Source organism: Notolabrus celidotus, chromosome 9 (genome assembly GCF_009762535.1).
Source record: "Notolabrus celidotus isolate fNotCel1 chromosome 9, fNotCel1.pri, whole genome shotgun sequence".
NCBI classification, from domain to species: Eukaryota; Metazoa; Chordata; class Actinopteri; order Labriformes; family Labridae; genus Notolabrus; species Notolabrus celidotus.
Genome location: NC_048280.1, coordinates 22,044,915 through 22,066,452, shown reverse-complemented (window position 1 = coordinate 22,066,452; position 21,538 = coordinate 22,044,915). Strand labels below are relative to the sequence as shown.

Here is a 21,538-nt window from a genome sequence, read left to right as displayed (position 1 = left end):
CCCTAAACCCTAATCCCAACCCTAACCCTAATCCTAATCCTCACCCTAATCCCAACCCTAACCCTAACCCCTTGCTTGAGTTCAGTTCTGGTTTGGTTTCAGTTCTGGTTCGGTACTGGTACGGTTCTGGTTCTGGTTCTGTTCGTTTCTGGTCAGTTCGGTTCTGGTTCGGTCGGTTCTGGTTCGGTTGGTTGGGTTTGCTTGAGTTTGGTTCTGGTTCTCTTTGCTTGAGTTCGGTTCAGGTTAAGTTCTGGTACGGTTCTGTTCTGGTTCTGGTTTGGTTCTGGTTCGGTTCTGGTTGGGTTTGCTTGAGTTTGGTTCTGGTTCTTACCCTAACCGTAATCATAACCCTAACCCTAACCCTAACCCTAATCCTAACCCTAATCCTAACCCTAACCCTAACCAAAACCCTAACCTTAACCCTAATCCTAACCAAAATTCAAACCCTAATCCTAACCCTAACCCTAACCAAAACCCTAATCAATATTCAAACCCTAGTCCTAACCCTAACCCTAACCAAAACCCTAATCCTAACCCTAACCCTAACCAAAACCCTAACCCTAATCCTAACCAAAATTCAAACCCTAATCCTAACCCTAACCAAAACCCTAACCTTAACCCTAATCCTAACCAAAATTCAAACCCTAATCCTAACCCTAACCCTAACCAAAACCCTAACCAATATTCAAACCCTAGTCCTAACCCTAACCCTAACCAAAACCCTAACCCTAACCAAAATTCAAACCCTAATCCTAACCCTAAAACCTAATCACAACCCTAACCCTAATTCTAATCCCAACACTAACCCTAACCTTTATCACAACCCTAACCCTAACTGTAATCCCAACACTAACCCTAACCCTTATCAAAACCCTAACCCTAATTCTAACCCTAATCCTAACCGCAACCCAAACCCTAATTCTAACCCTAATCCTAACCCTAACCGTAATCATAACCCTAACCCTAACCAAAACCCTAACCAAAACCCTAACCCTAATCCTAACCATAACCCTAACCCTAATCCTAACCCTAACTCTAACCCTAATCCTAACCCTAACCCTAACCCTAACCAAAATTCAAACCCTAATCCTAACCCTTAAACCTAATCACAACCCTAACCCTAACCCTAACTCTAATCCCAACCCTAACCCTAACTCTACTCCCAAACCTAACCCTAATCACAACCCTAACCCTAATCCTAACCCTAACCGGAATTCTAACCCTAAAACCTAATCACAACCCTAACCCTAACCCTAACCCTAACTTTAATCCCAACCCCAACCCTAACTCTTATCCCACCCCTAACCCTAACCCTAACCCTAATCCAAACCCTAACCCTAACCCTAACCCTAATCCTAACCCTAATCTGAACCCTAATTCTAACCCTAATCCTAACCCTAACCCTAATCACAACTCTAACCCTAACCAAAACCCTAACCAAAACCCTAACCCTAACCCTAATCCTAACCATAACCCTAACCCTAACCAAAACCCTAACTCTAACCCTAATCCTAACCCTAACCCTAACCCTAACCAAAATTCAAACGCTAATCCTAACCCTTAAACTTAATCACAACCCTAACCCTAACTCTACTCCCAAACCTAACCCTAATCACAACCCTAACCCTAATCCTAACCCTAACCGGAATTCTAACCCTAAAACCTAATCACAACCCTAACCCTAACCCTAACTTTAATCCCAACCCTAACCCTAACCCTAACCCTAATCCTAACCCTAATCTGAACCCTAATTCTAACCCTAATCCTAACCCTAACCCTAATTCTAACCCTAATCCTAACCCTAACTCTTATCCCACCCCTAACCCTAACCCTAACCCTAATCCAAACCCTAACCCTAACCCTAACCCTAATCCTAACCCTAATCTGAACCCTAATTCTAACCCTAATCCTAACCCTAACCTTAATTCTAACCCTAATCCTAACCCTAACCCTAATCACAACCCTAACCCTAATTCTAATCCCAACCCTAACCCTAACCCTAATCCTAACCCTAAACCCTAATCACAACCCTTACCCTAACCCTGATCACAACCCTAACCCTAACCCTTGCTTGAGTTCGGTTCTGGTGCGGTTAAGGTACTGGTTCAGTACTGGTACGGTTCTGGTTCTGTTCTGGTTCGGTTCTGGTTCGGTTCTGGTTCGGATCTGGTTCGGTTCTGGTTCAGTCCTAGACGGTTCTGGTTCAGGTCTGGTTCGGTTCTGGTTGGGTTTGCTTGAGTTTGGTTCTGGTTCTCTTTGCTTGAGTTCGGTTCTGGTTCCGTTCTGGTTCTGGTTCTGGTTCGGTTCTGGTTCGGTTCTGGTACGTTTAGGTTCCGGTTCGGTTCTGGTTCGGATCTGTTTCGGATTTGGTTCGGTTCTGGTTCGGTTCTGGTTCGGTTCTGATTCAATTCTGGACGGTTCTGGTTGGGTTTGCTTGAGTTTGGTTCTGGTTCCCTTTGCTAGAGTTTGGTTCTGGTAAAGTTCTGGTACGGTTCCGTTCTGGTTCTGGTTTGGTTCTGGTTGGGTTCTGGTTGGGTTCTGGTTGGGTTTGCTTGAGTTTGGTTCTGGTTCCTTCCCTAACCGTAATCATAACCCTAACCCTAATCCTAACCCTAACCCTAAACCCTAATCACAACCCTAACTCCAATCATAACCCTAACCCTAACCCTAATCCTAACCCTAATCCTAATCCAAACCATAACCCTAATCCTAACCCTAACCCTAAACCCTAATCACAACCCTAACCCTAACTCTAATCATAACCCTAACCCTAATCCAAACCATAACCCTAACTCTAATCACAACCCTAACCCTAAACCCTAATCACAACCCTAACCCTAACCCTAATCCTAACCCTAATCCTAATCCAAACCCTAACTCTAATCCTAACCCTAATCCTAATCCAAACCCTAATCCTAACCCTAACCCTAAACCCAAATCACAACCCTAACCCTAACCCTAATTCTAACCCTAATCCTAATCCTAACCCTAACCCTAATCCTAACCCTAACCCTAATCCTAATCCAAACCCTAACCCTCATCCTAACCCCAACCCTTATCACAACCCTCACCCCAACGCTAACCCTAATCACAACCCTAACCCTAACCCTAACCCTAACCCTAATGCTAACCCTAACCCTAATTCGAACCCTAATCCTAACCCTAACTTTAATCCCAACCCCAACCCTAACTCTTATCCCAACCCTAACCCTAACCCTAATCCTAACCCTAACCCTAACCCTAATCCTAATCCAAACCATAACCCTAATCTTAACCCTAACCCTAAACCCTAATCACAACCCTAACTCTAATCATAACCCTAACCCTAACCCTAACCCTAACCCTAATCCTAATCCTAACCCTAACTCTAATCACAACCCTAACCCTAAACCCTAATCACAACCCTAACCCTAACCCTAATTCTAACCCTAATCCGAATCCTAACCCTAATCCTAACCCTTATCCTAATCCAAACCCTAACCCTAATCCTAACCCTAACCCTAAACCCAAATCACAACCCCAACCCTAACCCTAGCCAAAACCCTAATTCTAATCCTAACCCTCATCCTAACCCCAACCCTTATCACAACCCTCACCCCAATGCTAACCCTAATCACAACCCTAACCCTAACCCTAACCCTAACCCTAATTCGAACCCTAATCCTAACCCTAACTTTAATCCCAACCCCAACCCTAACTCTTATCCAAACCCTAACCCTAACCCTAATCCAAACCCTAACTGTAACCCTAATCCTAACCCTAACCTGAACCCTGAATTCTAACCCTAATCCTAACCCTAATCACAACCCTAACCCTAACTCTAATCTCAACCCTAACCCTTACCCTAATCCTAACCCTAAACCCTAATCACAACCCTTACCCTAACCCTGATCACAACCCTAACCCTAACCCCTTGCTTGAGTTCGCTTCTGGTGCGGTTTCAATACTGGTTCAGTACTGGTACGGTTCTGGTTCTGTTATGGTTTAGTTCTGGTTCGGTTCTGGTTCGGTTCGGTTCTGGTTCGGTTCTGGTTCGGTTCGGTTCTGGTTCGGATCTGGTTCGGATCTGGTTCGGATCTGGTTGGGTTCTGGTTCAGTTCTAGACAGTTCTAGTTCGGGTTTGGTTCGGTTCTGGTTGGGTTTGCTTGAGTTTGGTTCTGGTTCTCTTTGCTTGAGTTCGGTTCTGGTTCTGGTTCTGGTTCGGTTCTGGTACGTTTAGGTTCCGGTTCGGTTCTGATTCGGATCTGTTTCGGATCTGGTTCGGTTCTGGTTCGGTTCTGGTTCGGGTTTGGTTCGGTTCTGGTTGGGTTTGCTTGAGTTTGGTTCTGGTTGTCTTTGCTAGAGTTTGGTTCTGGGTAAGTTCTGGTACGGTTCCGTTCTGGTTCTGGTTTGGTTCTGGTTGGGTTCTGGTTGGGTTTGCTTGAGTTTGGTTCTGGTTCTTACCCTAACCGTAATCATAACCTAACCCTAACCCTAATCCTAACCCTAATCCTAACCCAAACCCTAACCCTAATCCTAACCCTAACCCAAACCCTAATTCTAACCCTAATCCTAACCCTAACTCTAAACCCTAATCACAACCCCAATCCTAACTCTAATCATAACCCTAACCCTAACCCTAATCCTAACCCTAATCCTAACCCAAACCCTAACCCTAATCCTAACCCTAATTCAAACCCTAAGCCTAACCCTAATCCCAACTCTAACCCTAACTCTAATTCCAACCCTAACCCTAACTCTAATCACAACCCTTACCCTAATCACAACCCTAACCCTAACCCTAACCCTAATTCTAACCCTAATCCTAACCCTAACCCTAATCTTAACCCTAACCCAAACCCTAATCCTAACCCTAACCCTAAACCCTTATCACAACCCCAACCCTAACCCTAATTCTAACCCTAACCCTAATTCTAACCCTAATCCTAACCCTAATCCTAACCCAAACCCTAACCCTAATCCTAACCCTAACCCAAACCCTAATCCTAACCCTAACTTTAATCCCAACCCCAACCCTAACTCTTATCCCAACCCTAACCCTAACCCTAATCCAAACCCTAACTGTAACCCTAATCCTAACCCTAACCTGAACCTGAATTCTAACCCTAATCCTAACCCTAATCACAACCCTAACCCTAACTCTAATCTCAACCCTAACCCTTACCCTAATCCTAACCCTAAACCCTAATCACAACCCTTACCCTAACCCTGATCACAACCCTAACCCTAACCCCTTGCTTGAGTTCGCTTCTGGTGCGGTTTCAATACTGGTTCAGTACTGGTACGGTTCTGGTTCTGTTATGGTTTAGTTCTGGTTCGGTTCTGGTTTGGTTCGGTTCTGGTTCGGTTCTGGTTCGGTTCTGGTTCGGATCTGGTTCGGATCTGGTTGGGTTCTGGTTCAGTTCTAGACAGTTCTAGTTCGGGTTTGGTTCGGTTCTGGTTGGGTTTGCTTGAGTTTGGTTCTGGTTCTCTTTGCTTGAGTTCGGTTCTGGTTCTGTTCTGGTTCTGGTTCTGGTTCGGTTCTGGTACGTTTAGGTTCCGGTTCGGTTCTGATTCGGATCTGGTTCGGATCTGGTTCGGTTCTGGTTCGGTTCTGGTTCGGGTTTGGTTCGGTTCTGGTTGGGTTTGCTTGAGTTTGGTTCTGGTTGTCTTTGCTAGAGTTTGGTTCTGGGTAAGTTCTGGTACGGTTCCGTTCTGGTTCTGGTTTGGTTCTGGTTGGGTTCTGGTTGGGTTTGCTTGAGTTTGGTTCTGGTTCTTACCCTAACCGTAATCATAACCCTAACCCTAACCCTAATCCTAACCCTAATCCTAACCCAAACCCTAACCCTAATCCTAACCCTAACCCAAACCCTAATTCTAACCCTAATCCTAACCCTAACCCTAAACCCTAATCACAACCCCAATCCTAACTCTAATCATAACCCTAACCCTAACCCTAATCCTAATCCAAACCATAACCCTAACCCTAATTCAAACCCTAAGCCTAACCCTAATCCCAACCCTAACCCTAACTCTAATTCCAACCCTAACCCTAACTCTAATCACAACCCTTACCCTAATCACAACCCTAATCCTAACCCTAACCCTAATCTTAACCCTAACCCAAACCCTAATCCTAACCCTAACCCTAAACCCTAATCACAACCCCAACCCTAACCCTAATTCTAACCCTAACCCTAATTCTAACCCTAATCCTAACCCTAATCCTAACCCAAACCCTAACCCTAATCCTAACCCTAACCCAAACCCTAACCCTAACCCTAATCCTAACCCTAACCCAAACCCTAATTCTAACCCTAATCCCAACCCTAACCCTAAACCCTAATCACAACCCCAACCCTCACCCTAATTCTAACCCTAACCCTTATCACAACCCTCACCCCAACGCTAACCCTAATCCCAACACTAATCCTAACCCAAACCCTATCCCTAATCCTAACCCTAACCCAAACCCTAATTCTAACCCTAATCCTAACCCTAACCCTAACCCTAGGGTCATTCCTTGTGGACTCAACATGACAGCATTTATACTTTTCAAGTAATTGATCTTAAACGCTTTCAGAAAATTAACAGTAGCAAGACTCACATATCCCTTCGAGCCACCAATTGATATCATAACAATGGTGTATATGCTGTCTTGTAATGACACAGCACAATTTTATAATTTATTAGAAATTTATTCAAATTATTTCACGGATCCACATGCTATGGTTCGCAGACCCCCAGGGGTCACAGGACCCCACTTTGAGAACAACTGAGCTAGAGTACGGTAATTGAGCTCTCAGCCTGCAGAGAAAGTTGTGAGGCACAGACCCCCAAGCTCTCTGCCCGACTCCACTGGTCACACTATAATTTAAATATAAGACTCTTTGAATCAAAAGAGCACTCTACAAGGTTCATGTACCATAAAACTAGACAATATACCCCCGTTTCCTGTGAATGCATGATTATGACCAAGTGAAGGAGAAAAGATGTGAAAAAAGTGTTACTGTCTTTTCCAGCACAGCGTGCACTCAACTTCAATGAATGGGGATGTGTTTTTTTAATAGGGTCAGGTCGCACGCAGCCATGTTGGAATAATTTTCCAGGACTATATGTGATTTTCCAGGACATTTGACTTTTTCTCCCATTTTCCAGGTGTTTTCCACTGGAAAACTGGTCAACTGTTTTCCAGGTTTTCCAGGACGCGTGGGAACCCTGCATTAGCAGCAGATTCTTTAAGTCCTGGGCGTTTCAATTGGGCCTCCATGGACTGTACCTGGTTGACCAACACAACGCACAGCGACTGGATTGAATTGAGATCTGGGGAATTTTGAGACCAGGCCAACACTGCTGTCTGTCCTCAGGTCACCTTTTTCCATTGCTCTACTATCAGGTTCTGACAGTCACATGCTCATTGCGTTGCTTTCTATTGGAAGAGAGACGAGAACATCTCTTCAAGGCGATCTTGTCTCGCTTGTTTTGTTCCGCATCAGATTGAACTTGCTGTGTTCACATGTGTCCAAACAATCAGAGCCAAGGAGGGCAATGACCTGTTTTGGAAGAACTCCTCCAAACAACTCAGGTGTGAAAGCCCTCAAGTTTTATTTTGAGTCAAAAGTGCAGCATAATAAAAATGTATATTGAGAGTAAAAGGAAAAACTGAGAGTTTGACAAACCTATTCAGAAATTATATGCACAATATTGTTGTGTTTTACATTTCATAACACCACCTGTCAGTTTAACTTAGGTATTTTGTGACCTCATGGGGAAAACTTAACTTAAAAGTGTGTGGCCAGAGATAAGTTAGATATTCTAATAAAGGTTCAATCTGGCACTTTAAAGCCAGTTCGGTTTCATTACGATTTAGACCATTTAACATAAAAATCAGGTAAATAGTCTTTGATGGTTCTTCGGTTGTGTTTGACTAACACTTAGTACTAGGAATGTACACAATTAATCAATTATTGATTAATTGATTGTTAAGAAATTACTCGAAACGCGCATTTTTGTTTTCAATTTTCCGCCAAGTGGAACAAGCATCATGTGGTCTCATAATTCGTTCAGCTGTCAGGGAGGTGTTTTAAGTTTAAAGCATGTTTCGATGTGAATCAGCTGATTAAAGGTGTTGCACACAGCAGAGACACTGAGCTGGCGGCTGCCACTGTGTGTCAGGTCTCCACGTGCGCTTTTTAAAGAGGATCAATACAAAGTCAAATTCCTTGTGTGTTCAAGCATACTTGGCGAATAAAGCTGATTCTGATTCTGATTCTGATTCTGATACACAACTTCTGGCTACAAGGACACGAGGGTTGACGACTTTAAACAAGACATTTCCCCACCTAGATACAAAGCCAATAGCTGGTGGGAATTGTTTGTATGCTTTGTATTTGCAGACCAGCAACATCAGACCGTCTGGGCTTTTCTGCGGCTGGACTGACGATGACCCGGTTACGCTCCCGGCTGACACCTGACCAAATGCACATGTTTATTTTTCTCAATAAGAACGAGTAGACAGAAAACTGGACACTGTGAGTCTGAAGTACATTTCTGTTACTATTATGAGCCTTCACTTTAAAAGACTATGTCAACGGAGAATATTTTTATGAGCCTTATCGTTGATAATCAGCATTAAACATGTACCTGTATTCAATCCTGTCAGTTATATGCATTTTGTTGCTGTAGAAATTATAATTTAGGGGGAAAAAACGTATTTGGCATTGTTTTTGACATTAGAATAATATTTTTTCTATTTATTGATTAATCAGTAATTGATCGTTAACATTTCCAAAACTTGATCATGGAAAATACTTAAAATGTATATCCCTACTTAGAACTGTTGCATTTTTTGTATACAAGCCTCAATGGACAGTAAATACATGATTCCGTGTTTCTAACTGGTCAAAGGAATCAAAACATACTGTCCAACACAAATAAAATTGTTTTGAACGTGTAATGATGGAAAACTGATGGGGCAACATAACAGCCATGAGTCCTCTGGTGGGAATGGCAATGCCACCTAAGAATACAGACAGAGGTACAAACCGGCACCCTGTCAGAAGAAGTGGTACTGCTGCTTTAGTAAATTTGTACCAAACCAATTATGGGAGGTGAAAGATTCTTAAAATAACTTAAAAAATAACAAAAGCAATAAAGGCGAAATGAGTGTTTGTGCATAAAGTAGATTCAATAAGCAAAATGTCAAAATTGTAAAAGTTCCTATAAAGTTGCTCCCTTGTTGCTGTTGTTTTGAAAACACTACTTCCCCTTTTCTCTTACAGTCTTATAATTATATTTACCTTTCAGTGCAGTAGTTTTCTCCTTGTCGTCCTGACCAGCTATCTGGGCCATAGTGATCCACAATATGTACAGGGCTGGTGTGGCAGCACAAAGATGAGAGAGCATGGGTCCTCTGCCTTTAAAGATCACTGTGATGCAGCCTGTCACATAAGCGTTTTAAAGAAAAAAAAACAAGTGACATGTACTTTTAGTGTCATATTATGCCTGTAATTGCCGTAATACGAGTCTATTCACTACTTCCACACAAGCTACCACAAAGTAACACAGCTGTTGCACCTGTAAGATGGCAGTAAGCCAAAGCATTAATACTGAACTGTTGAATGCTGCACTGCTATTCAGGCTACAATAGCTTACTGAACACAACGATTAACACTGCAATTACACACTACGTTTGGGGCAAGCTAAAACTTATTGTTGGCATTGCAGCTATGATAAATTTACAGTTATTACAAAAGCTGCTGTGTGTTCGCTGAACTTCACACACGTGCAACAATCACATTAATTATGCAACCATAGCTGACGTTGCTTTGTAACGCGCAGCTGCAGGCGGTACAAACAGTCACGTTTACCCCTGAAAAATAAACCTCAGACTCCTTTGTTATTGTCTCTATGACAGTCAACATCTGTGTAATGTCTTATAAATAACTCCCGGACTGTTTGCAGTCGCTCTGCACATAGCCTGTGCAGCCATGTAGCTTCAGTCACAGTGGGGCATTCGTGCTTGTTTTTCACAGTCTATTAAACCAAACGAAACACGGAGTTTCAGAGAGGAACAGCTGTTTACAGGAGATGCAGGCATGCTTTTTGTTCGACTCACGCACCATCATCAGTATATGCGACTGTCCAGTGGCTGCAGCTTCCTTGAGATTTCTAAAACAGGAAGGACTCTGAGCGTGGGGCGCGTGAAGCTTCCGGGTTACCGGGGCAACGGACTGGAAGGGAGATTTAAAGAGACAGTGGCACAGCATCTGCACCAGCGTTTACAGATGTTTCTGCTGTGTGCAATTCATACCAACCGGTTTGAATTTTATTCACAGATCAGAGAGCTGTATTCTACTCTCCACTGCGTTTTTTCGAGGGAAAGTGATATATTTTTGACTATTTGTATGTGCTTTATTTATCTGTTAAGGCAGGAGTTCCCTAACCTTTCAGCCCGTGACCCCCACTGTCCCTCCAAGTGATTTAAAGTGGTATTTAGCTGGTCTGTAGAAAATTAGCCTACCTATAAGAGCATGTGGCTGTGTTTCCTGTGCTGTTATGAATTAACCTACTGCTACTGATGCTTTTGATAATTCACTGCTCACTAACCCTAAATGTTGGAGTCATCAGGCAAAAAGAAAGGCAGAAAACTCATTACATACTAAAATGGGTAAAATTTACTATTTTTAGATAACTTTGAATAAAAAAAACCATTCTGTAAGACATCTCACGACCCCCCATTTGTGTTTCAAGTGTGTCCCGACCCACACTTTGGGAACCCCTGTGTTAAGGGACTGTGTACAATTTTAAACATAAATGTAACCATCTGATGCCTTGTACCAGATATGGCTCAAAGCTAACTTAGATCTCAATTAATCAATTAATCTTTATTTGTATAGCGCCATATCACAACAAACGTTATCTTAAGACGCTTTTACAAACATAGGAGGTCTAGACCACTCTATGTCAAATTATGAACAGAGACCCAACTTCAAGACAGGGTAAGACTCAGTCTTACCCCACCTTAATCCACCATGAGCATTGCACATCGCAATATTTAGCTAGTTACAGTGCCGAGGAAAAACTTCCTTTTAACAGAAAGAAACCTCAGGCAGAACCAGACTCATGTTAGACAGCCATCATGCCTCGGCCAAGTTGGGTCTGGAAAGAGGGATTGAGGATACTAAGAGACAGAGGGAGCGGTGATAGTGATGAGACGAGTAGTAGAAGCTGTTGCTGTTGGAGTCCAGCACATTCATATCAGCTAGAGTCCGGAACGTCCACAGCAGGAGGACGTCTACGGCAGCTCAGAGGGACCTACGAGACAATGGAGCTCAGGGACTCCAGAAAGGTCTATGGTTAGTAACTTCCAATGGGACAGGCAGAGTTAAAGTATAGTGATGGGGGGTTGGTGGGGAAGGGAGTGAGATAGGATCCTGATGTGTCAGTACGCCGGTTCCCCCAGCAGTCTAAACCTATAGCATTATAACTAAGAGCTGGTCCAAGCCTTAGCCAGCTCTAACTATAAGCTTTATCAAAAAGGAAAGTTTTAAGCCTAATCTTAAAAGTAGAGAGGGTGTCTGCCTCCCAGACCTTGACTGGTAGATGATTCCAAAGGAGAGGGGCCTGATAACTGAAGGTTCTACCTCCCATACTACTTTTAGAGACTTTAGGTATGAACAGCAGGCCTGCATGTTGAGAGTGTAGTGTAGATCTACAGTCCCTTTTCATTAGCTCAAAAATAAGAAACTAATACCTGCATTCCTATACATAACTGTATGGACAACTGAGGTTCTTTGTAATAAAAAATATTGAAAATGTAAAACAACTGACTGTTTTTTTCAAATATAATGCATTGTGATAGAAAGTATTGAGCTCCTTCAATTTTAAAATGGGATGTAGCCAGTAGCTCCACTCAGATGTGCATGAGTCCAAAGTAAACAAGAGCAGGAGAGGTAGAAGGCAAAACGTTAAGCCATGGACTTCTCCTTTAAGTCTTTTTATGTTTGTTTAAATTTAACAGACCTTGCCCAAAGAATCATATAGTAGATGTGACTGAGACTCTGGTTCTGACTTAAGTTGTATTTAAGAAACAAGTTTTTATTTCATAGAACTTGACTTGACATTTTCAATAGGTCATGCATTAAAATCCTACACAAAATCTTACACCTTGCATAAAAATACATTACTACTGTCCATTACTTTGTGCTATGTTTGTGTGTTCTTTCATCTATTTATAGTTATATTTTGGGGCTAAAGAGAGACAGGAAATGTTGGGAGTAGAGAGGGAAAGACATTCAGCAAATGATCACTGCCGTTAGTCAAACTAGCAACCGCTTCAACGAGGACTTTAGCCTCTGTATATGGGGCGCAGGCTTTAACCGCTAGGCCAACAGTGCCCCATGTTCTTTCATTTTTAAGCTACAGTAAGTGACATACAAAGTATTCTTTTTTGCAATTTTGCAAACCCAATTGTGTTGTCTATTCATGTAGCACCATAAGTTTAAAGAGCCCATGTTCTTTCATTTTTATGATGTAATTTATTTTTTGAGAGCTGAATAACAAAGATTTCAGGATCACTCATTGGATCCAAGTGAAGCTGGATGCACTGGCAGAAACATGGTTTTCTCATAATGCTACCAGGCTAGCCCATGACATCCTAACAAACAGCTTGTTGTACACAGAGGGACATACAACAAAACTTACATGTTTGTGCTGTGAGAGTTAGCTGAGGATAATGCACTCATACAACGAGGGTAATCAATTGAAATGGAAATGAGAGGAGTCAAAGTGCTGTGTCTGTTTATCCTGCATAAATATGTCATGATGAGCTCTGGGATTCTCAAATGTTTATGTAGGTTTGATAATCCCTCAATGAAAACAGTATAATAGAATATTCCATTTATTATTCGTGATGAATCATTCTTTGTTGTGATTTGTTATGAATAATACTGTCAGCTTTTCTCACAGATATCGTCTTAACCTATCAGCCAATGGAAATTCAAATGGAAAACCCAACAGGTATTTGTCATTGGTAGGGAAAGAGCTCAAGCTCTCTTTCAAGTTATCTTACAAGAACCTTTTGGCTGGCCTTTTACTTTTTTTCTCTGCATCACCAGAAAAAAACAAACAAACTAAAAAAAGTGATACACTGAACATTTACTGGAACTTATGGTGCTTCATTGCCTTTTAACTGAGAGTCACAGGCACAATTCAGCTGCTGAACATTTTGTTGTCTTTTGTGTTCTTGCAATCGAGCTGCATTAGCATTAAAAATCCTCTCTCTGTTGATAAAAATGTTTCTCTCTGAGGAATTGCACAGGCTGTGATGTAGCCTTTGTGAGCCTGATAAAAAAAGAGCATCATTTAAGTTGTTAAACCTTCATTTGAACATCAGATTTACAAGGGAGAACATCTGATATACGTATTCACCATGAACTTCACATCCATAAATCATCATGAATTATTGACTGCACAGAGATTACACAAACTGATCATACAACAGACAAAGTGAGAGTGAGGATTTTTTTTATTTTCATGTTTAATTCTAAAATATTCCATCTCCATCTCACAAATTACGAAATATGGACAAACTTGGCAAAACATAGTCAACAATCGTATTACAGATAAAATAAATGTTTTCTCAGTTCCCACAAAACCCTGACTGATATTACATAGTGGGGCAGATTTTTAGGACACACTGTAATCAAAAACATACTCATCTCGCTTTCCAACCGTAACATTTGATGTTTGCTTTCAGGAACCAGGAGAAAGTATGCTGACACCAATGTCTTTACACTCACTGCTTAAAAAAAACTTCACTACCAGTAGTGATCACACAGTCCCATCTTGTCCCAGGCAAACAAATCCAGGCTCTCCATTTCCCAGAACTGATTTCTGGAGATGTGCTCCAAAAAGATGAAATGCATCTGATGCAGCACAGAAAAGCACAGAGAGTTTGTCTGCGTTGTACGCATAGATAGGGAGGAACAGTCTCTCTTACTCTTTGATGTTTAGCAGTTTCTTGTCCGCTCTCTTGCTCATGTCTTCATGCACGCACATATGCAAACTTGCTGCATATACACAAATCCAGTTTAACACACACACGCACACACACACATTTTACTACCTTGAGAGTTCCGAGAGAGTATTACAAGCAAACATTTACAACATGATAAAAATTCTAACTGCCTGGACTGTTATTGGGCAGCAGTCTCATCAGATGGGTGTGTTTCCCCCTGGGTCCGCTCTGCAGGTCTCTCATCAGCTTCAGGGGGGTCTTGCAGTTTCGGGCTGCAGCAGCAAACAAAATAGGCTTTCTGAAGTTCCTCCACCATGGATTTTTCTTCATCTTCCAGCTCCGCACTATCCTGCATCTCCCACCTGGAAAGCATAAAGAGACCAAAAAATCAGCTGCTTATACCCCAACACACATCTGTTACTCGAAGTTACATAATAAACACATACAGCATGTTTCACTATATGTGTCTCCAACAGGTCTTATTGGTTTATGTAGACTAGGCAAACATACAGAATCAACAAACCACTAAAGCGTTGTTTGTTTGGCCGGCCATATCTATCTTTTAATCTCTCTCACAGAAAATAGCCTTTATGAGCAACTTATGATGGGTTCAACATAAAGATTGAGCAAACTTGTCCAAGAAAAGATTTTCTCACACACCTCAGACTTAAACTCTCTGATGCAAAACATGCCCCAGCTCACACTGGGGTTGCTTCTTTTTCTGATGTCAGGCTGTGAGTGTCAGTTACGCAGCAGCCTTTCCTTGAGAGTGATTGAATGTCAGTTTGCTTTCATGCAAGCACACTTGAGTCTCTTTTACATTTGCACTCCTGAAATTGTCTAAGAATTTTTATGAGAGCTGCCCCCTAAGTTTTCCAAAGTTGCTTTTCCACCCATGTCCCTCAGCTTGAAGTTCTCCCTGTTGGACAGGTTGGGAACTGATGAGTCCCATGACGCAGGACAGGACAACTAAAAGCAAACTGGAAGCCAATGTTTACAACCGGATTGCAGATAAAGAAACGCTAAGATGACAGTTTTCTATATCAATGTAATGAGTAGATGGAGGCTGTTTAGGCATATTCACTCTGTCAGATATAACTCTTCTGGATTCACACCAGCCACATGATATAAACGTCTTTGCCCCTGCGTGCTCACTTGCTGTTAGTTTCCTGCTGTGTTTTCACATCAGCTCATCCTCACTTCATTCAGAAATTTTACCAGGGGGCTGGTAACAAAATTCTAAGTACAGTCATGGTGAAAATCTGGGCTGTTTGCGTTTACAAATGAGTGTTCACTAGTTTTAAGGGAGTTTTGTGTATGAATATATTTAGCTGTAGAGACCTGCAAGACCCTTATCACTCCCAAGCCATCAGATGCAGCAGCATGGTCAACTGCTTAGTGTGCCAAAATACAACATAGAATAGATACCCATTCAGCATCTTAATAATATTTAAAAATAATAATAATGATAACTGATATTTATATAGCGCTTTTCAAGAAACCCAAGGTCGCCTCACAGGGTCAGGTAGGGGGTCTGGGGATATCTAACGGGGAAAGGCCTTGAGGAAAAGGTGCGTTTTGACTGCCTTCTTAAAAATGTCCAGGGTTGGGGCGCTGCGGATGTCGGGAGGGAGAGAGCGCCACAGAGTGGGAGCTGCCACACTGAATGTTCTGTCCTCAAAGGTCTGCAGCTTAGTCCGGGGGATGGAGAGGAGACCCAGGTCCGAAGACCTTAGGTTCCGGGATGGAGTGTGTTGGTGGAGGAGGTCAGCAAGGTATTAGGGGGCGAGGGCTTGCAGGGATTTGTAGGTGAGGAGGAGGAGCTTATAGGTGATGCGGTACATTAGAGGGAGCCAGTGGAGGTGAATGAGAGTGGGGTTGATGTGCTGCCAGGGCTTGGTGTGTGTGAGAACCCTGGCCGCTGAGTTGTGCACGTATTGGAGCCTGTAAAGGGCATTGCTGGATACCCAGAACAGGACTCCATTGCAGTAATCCAGCCGGGAGGTAATGAAAGCGTGGATGAGGGTCTGGGCAACTGAATCGGAGAGAGATTGACTCATACGGGAGATGTTCTTGAGGGGATAGAAGGCAGACTTTCTTCTCTGTATGCTGTCCAATAGCTTTCTTCTGAGTTTTTTTTCCATCAAAGAGACCAGGGTTGAATTCCAGGGTGAGAAAAATGGTTGATGGTTACTTCTTGTGAACTAAAATATTTTGATGTCATGTAACATTGAAGATAAATCAGAAAAGGAAATCAAATATGTAATCTTCTATGTTTTAGTTTTTTAAGTAACATAGATATTCAACTGGTGTTGTATTTTTGTGCCTTTACTTAACAAAACTAAGACCTTATTGCAATGTTAAACACTTTTTAATGATTGTTCAACACTAAAACGTCATAAAATGTGTAATGTTTGTCAACAAACTTTTGTTCTGAAAGTCTGACCGGATGTCCTCTTTTTGTGAAATTCATTACTTTATTTTGAAAGTCTAAGTTGATGTTGCATATTTTGAAATTCCTACTTAAACAGGAACGCCAACTTTGCCTACTGGAAAGGGGTACCTATAGTGTCATCTTGGAACTTTGGGCGACTAATCAATGTAAAGGAATTGGAAAATGTTCACCAAACACACAAATTTAAGACTGAATGGATGCCTTTTAACAGATAAGAGCAATCAGAAATACAACATGCCTTTGGCTCAAGTCTTACTGTATCCTTCCATTTTTATGTCAACTAATGTGGCATCATATAAGAACTGCTGAACTTCAACCCAGCCCTGTTTGTGTGACTAATATTTAGCATGGAGGAAATTGCTCCTCACATCTTGTTTAACCACTTCTAGGCTGTGTTGCTCCAGCATATCTTCTAATTCTTTAAGCCATAATGTGGATGGACGTTTTCATATGAAGACATCAATGAGTCACATTGTAATTCACTCTCAGTATTTCAATGGAGTCCCTTGACAAGTGACTGTGGTCAATCAAATCCATATGTAGAGCCTGAAGAAGGCTTTCTTTGAGCTGCTGCATCACACTCCCTTCAAAGGAGAATTAAATCAGTCTGACTACAAATGATTGCATTTTCATTGCAATCTCTGTGTCTCCTTTTATCCCAGCCTCCCTCTCTTCCAAGTCTTTGCTGTTTCTTCAAACATGTAGCATATAGTCATGCTGTGTGTGTGTGTGTGTGTGTGTGTGTGTGTGTGTGTGTGTGTGTGTGTGTGTGTGTGTGTGTGTGTGTGTGTGTGTGTGTGTGTGTGTAAGAATAGGAAGGAGGTAAATGTGCATCATGCATGTGCTGTCTGTACACTGAGATGCTGCCTTCTCAATGCATAGTACTTTGACGAAGTTTCTGCCTCCTCTGTCGTAGTGTGTATTTGCACAAATCAGACATGTTCTGTCTCTGCTTCCTAATCACCATCATTATAGTAATTCACCATATTCACACATCTGCCATTTTCCTCTGATGTCACTCGAAGGGAGTCAGGGTGGAGAACTGACATAGACTGTGACAGAAACAACAAACTGACATACTACCTTCTACATATTCAAACAGTATGTACTGTACTGCATACTGCCTATTAGTACGAAACAATCATCACACTAATGCACATCCTCTACATGTCATATGACCTCATTAATCATATATTTTCAGTTTGGGCTACAATAGCTAAGCTAGCATGCGTGTATGTATGCTAAGAGGAAATCTGGTTGGGAGGGATAGTGTTGCCATTGAAAGTCCCTCTCTCTGAACAGATGTTTACTCTGGGACTACCAACAGCAGCTTTAACTTCCAGATTGGTCCAATTTTCCTCTACTCTTTTACTGTTGATAGTTTTTTCAATCACTGATCAATCTAAGAGTGATATGGCATCATTTGTTATATACCATAAATACAACTTACAACATTGAACACTACAAACATTATAACAGAGTTTGAGCTTCCTACTCTTAGCATTTATGTCAGAGCAAATGGCAACTGTGAGAATGTGGTAAATGAAATCTGTAAAATGTCTTTACCTCAAAATGAAGTTTTGACATAGATGCTTCTTATGCTGCTGCATTCTTTCTCCAAATACAACTGTGGTCGCCATTATTTTTCTAGACATTTTTTTGTGTCAATCTGAAAGTCTTTAAATTCATCACAGACAAAGGGAGAAGCAGTTAACTCTGCCTCTGATGATTACTGTAGACTCTGTTGGGAGAATGCAGATGACTATTAGGGGCACGCAAATTGCCCCAGTATTATTCCTTCAGTGACATAAAATCAAAATCAGTTCCACTAAATAACTATTATGACATACAAACACTCACACAAACAAAACAATACAAATGTCACGCAGTGTGCAAAACAAGAGCAGGAAGAGAGAACAGAGAGCTGGAAGAGCGGCGGCCAATAAAGGAGGGAGCGAGAGAGGAAGGAAGACAGGAAGGTACGCTAAAGGTTTTTCAATGTTTAATTTTCAAATAGGATTAAGCAGAATGACATTTAGCTGAAGGTTACAGGCTCAGCATTGTCTTAGCTGATATTGATATGCAGGAGGCGCCCTGCTTGTCACCGGGACAAACACCGTTGATGAATGAGAAGCCTTTCCCCAGGAAGGTGTTAAGTGCAAATTTGAAATGAGAGCGAGGTAGAAGAGGGGAGAGAGAGAGAAAAAAAAAGACAGAGATTGAATTACAATGATAGTTGCCATGTACACTGTCACTAGATAATGTTGCCAAAAGTGTAAATTGTTCTGTAAAATATAGGTTGCATATTTGTTGAGATTGGTTGATCTTGTGCTGAAAATGAGCCAAAAAACACACAAGGTGCTCTGCTGTGCGTGTCTAATTTCAACAACTACAAATCAACAATGCCTCTTAGAAATGCATAAGTAGGCGAAAGTTGACAATAACTTCACTGTATCCTCATTTCGGCAAGTTTTTCCCCCGGAATTTACATCTTAATAAGGCAAGTCTTACCCTTTAATTCTTATGGGCTCTGCTCATTTCTCATGCATTAATACTGAAGCTGCTGACTTGGCTCTTCGTCTGAATACAGAATAGGACACACATATTAAGACTCATATATTTACAGGATTGATGCCACGGGAGATTGTCTCAGAGTGAGATGAAAAGGCTGGCTCAGATGTATTTCAATGTGAACATCAGTGTAAGCTGGCCTAATCATGGGGTGATGCAGGCACGAGACAGAGAGAGCATCTATCCTGATTTTCAGCTGATAATGAGTAGTGATGTTTGACAAATTAAGAGCATAAGCCCTGCTCAGAGATCATCCGACAATCAACATACTGAATCTTACTCAAAAATACCCCCGGTGAAACTTTGAAGTGCAACTTCAGCTACGGAGAATAACAAAAGGGAGATGTTAAATCTGTGAGAGAAATAAATTCAACAGAGTATAGGGAAGAAAAGAACAAGAACAAAAATACAACAGGCAGAGGAATAAGCGAAAGAAAGTGAGGGAGTGGAAAGACAAAGTGCTTCAGAGATGGTGAAAGACAGTGGCCAGTGGTTTCCTGTGCAGCTGTCAGTGGGCTGAGTGGTTTCTCTCACAGTGTCGGGTGTTTGTGCTGCGCTGGGTGCCCTGCCTGCTCTGCCACTGGGACCGCTGTTTGTTTAAAAGGCTCGCCTGTCAAACAGAGAGCGCCACCGACTGCCAGACACTCGGCTAAATGACTCTGACAGCAGCCCTAATCAGAGGCTTTGCACATTGCCGCGGGGCCTGGAGGATCCATCATAACCCAAGCCTAAATATTTAAAGTGCTAAACTTTCCAAAGGTCAGGCCTTTCCATGCATGCCAGGGCGACATGTGTCAGAGAAGTAGGAAAAGAGAGAGTGAGAGAGAGAGAGACGCTATGGTTAAATGTCCTATCATTTTCTCCCATGTGGGACCCACTTTCAGTTTTAGACCTTCAGAGTCAGGTTACTTGTATTGAACGGACTCGACCGTCTCAGTTGGGGTTAGAATCTTGGATTAGACCGAGAAATAAATTATAAAACAATATTTGTAAGAAAACTAAACCCATGTCAGCAGTGGGTTTGCAACTGACAAGAGTCCCTTACTAACCCAGACACTCAGATTCACCCTTTGTCTCTGAGAAAAAAAGGATGATATATAAAACCCTGTGAGTCATAAAAACAAGCTTGTAGACAGCACTGAGTGAGCAGTCTCCTTAAAGAAAGATAAAGTCACCAGTGAGGGATGAACTTGTTCAACCTGACCAGAATAACTTTTACAGGATTCAAGCAGCAACTTTTTGCTGGATTTAGATCGTAGTGTTTAGTTTGGTTGTTTAAAAGTGATGAGTAAATGTGATGTCAGTGAATCAACTTAGATGCAAGGATGTAAACAATGCAGAATAAAGTGAACAGTATGAAATCTATAGTCATGGTGTAACTCCATTATGCCCATGCTATCTCTTTCATGCTACTAAACTTGGCCTCTTTGTTCGAGACAGCAGTGAGGTCCCTGCAGGAGTCTGACAATGGTGCATTGGAATAATTCATCACAGGAGAGAAAACAGAGCACTCTAACAGTTGACAGAAAGCATTTGGCGTTGTTGTTCATGTCACTGATTAGTTTTAAGTGAAGCAGATAAGTGACTTAGCAAGCAGTCAAAACATGCGATACACAGTCATCTTGAAATTAAAGGGAAAAAAAGCTAAGTGGAGGGAGACAGACAGCAGTCAAATGATGATCTAAGAGAAAAACGAGAAGCCATATAAATAAGGAAACAATAAAAATATGTTATTAGCTGGAAATGGATGTTGTACATTAGAATCTGGTTCAGTTGGGGTAACTGACAAGTTCACAATACAGGGCGGGGGGGTCATCTCTCTGACTCAATTTCCATCGAGAAGCAAACATCCAATTCAATTTAGATATGTGCCTGTGCTAAGCTACAAGCCAGAGGGAGATTGTAACTGACAGCCATTGGACAGCCGGCTGGATTTGAATATTGACGAGACAGAGACTTGACAGAAGGGATTATGCTCTACCTTCTGACTTACTAGCCGCTACACTGATCCATTCTATTGTCACATCAAGTCAGTGTCAGGTCTACAGTATGTCCGCGTGGTGGGCCGATGCCACTCACTATTAGCCCCTACCTGAGATCCATTTCAATCCAAACTGATGTCCACTCAAAAGCTACCCAGAAACACAGCAAATCAACAACGACAGAAATATGCAGTAACAGCGCAATTTTGTTTCAAAGTAAACCGGAACCAGTAGCTTTTCTTTTCAGCTGCTGCGTTCGATACAGACAAACACAAATAAATACACACCCAGTGGTGCATTACATTACAATGGGGATGATGAAATTAATATTGCAACTGCTAACATTAACCTTAAACCTTTCTAAGCTCACTCAGAAGCAGTTTTTCACAAAGCCTGATTCTTTGAAGTACTTTCTAACCTTTGGATGACACGATGACTTCATACTTAATAAAATGAATTAACAATCAAAGGCACATATGCATGCATTAACTTTCTCATCATCCTGTGCTTGCTGCATATTTTTAGTTAACT

At 41.8% G+C, this 21,538-nt stretch overlaps 2 protein-coding genes across 4 annotated transcripts in view; both read right to left on the bottom strand.

The window, feature by feature from the left end:
- Window positions 1–10,194, bottom strand: part of fam172a (family with sequence similarity 172 member A) — a 167,661-nt gene extending 157,467 nt beyond the window's left edge. The window contains 2 exon segments of the mRNA XM_034692266.1: window positions 9,279–9,419; window positions 10,101–10,194. Coding sequence (XP_034548157.1) covers window positions 9,279–9,384 — 106 coding nt within the window. The 5' untranslated portion in view covers window positions 9,385–9,419; window positions 10,101–10,194.
- Window positions 10,195–13,489: 3,295 nt separating this feature from the next.
- The window catches only part of kiaa0825 (KIAA0825 ortholog), a 123,789-nt gene continuing 115,740 nt past the window's right edge, over window positions 13,490–21,538 (bottom strand). For all 3 annotated transcript variants that reach the window (XR_004632363.1, XM_034691307.1, XM_034691308.1), the window contains exon 23: window positions 13,490–14,361. Coding sequence is in view for 2 of the 3 variants with exons in the window: in XM_034691307.1 (XP_034547198.1) it covers window positions 14,178–14,361 (184 nt within the window). In the remaining variant the exon portion in view is untranslated. The remainder of the gene's footprint in view (window positions 14,362–21,538) is intronic.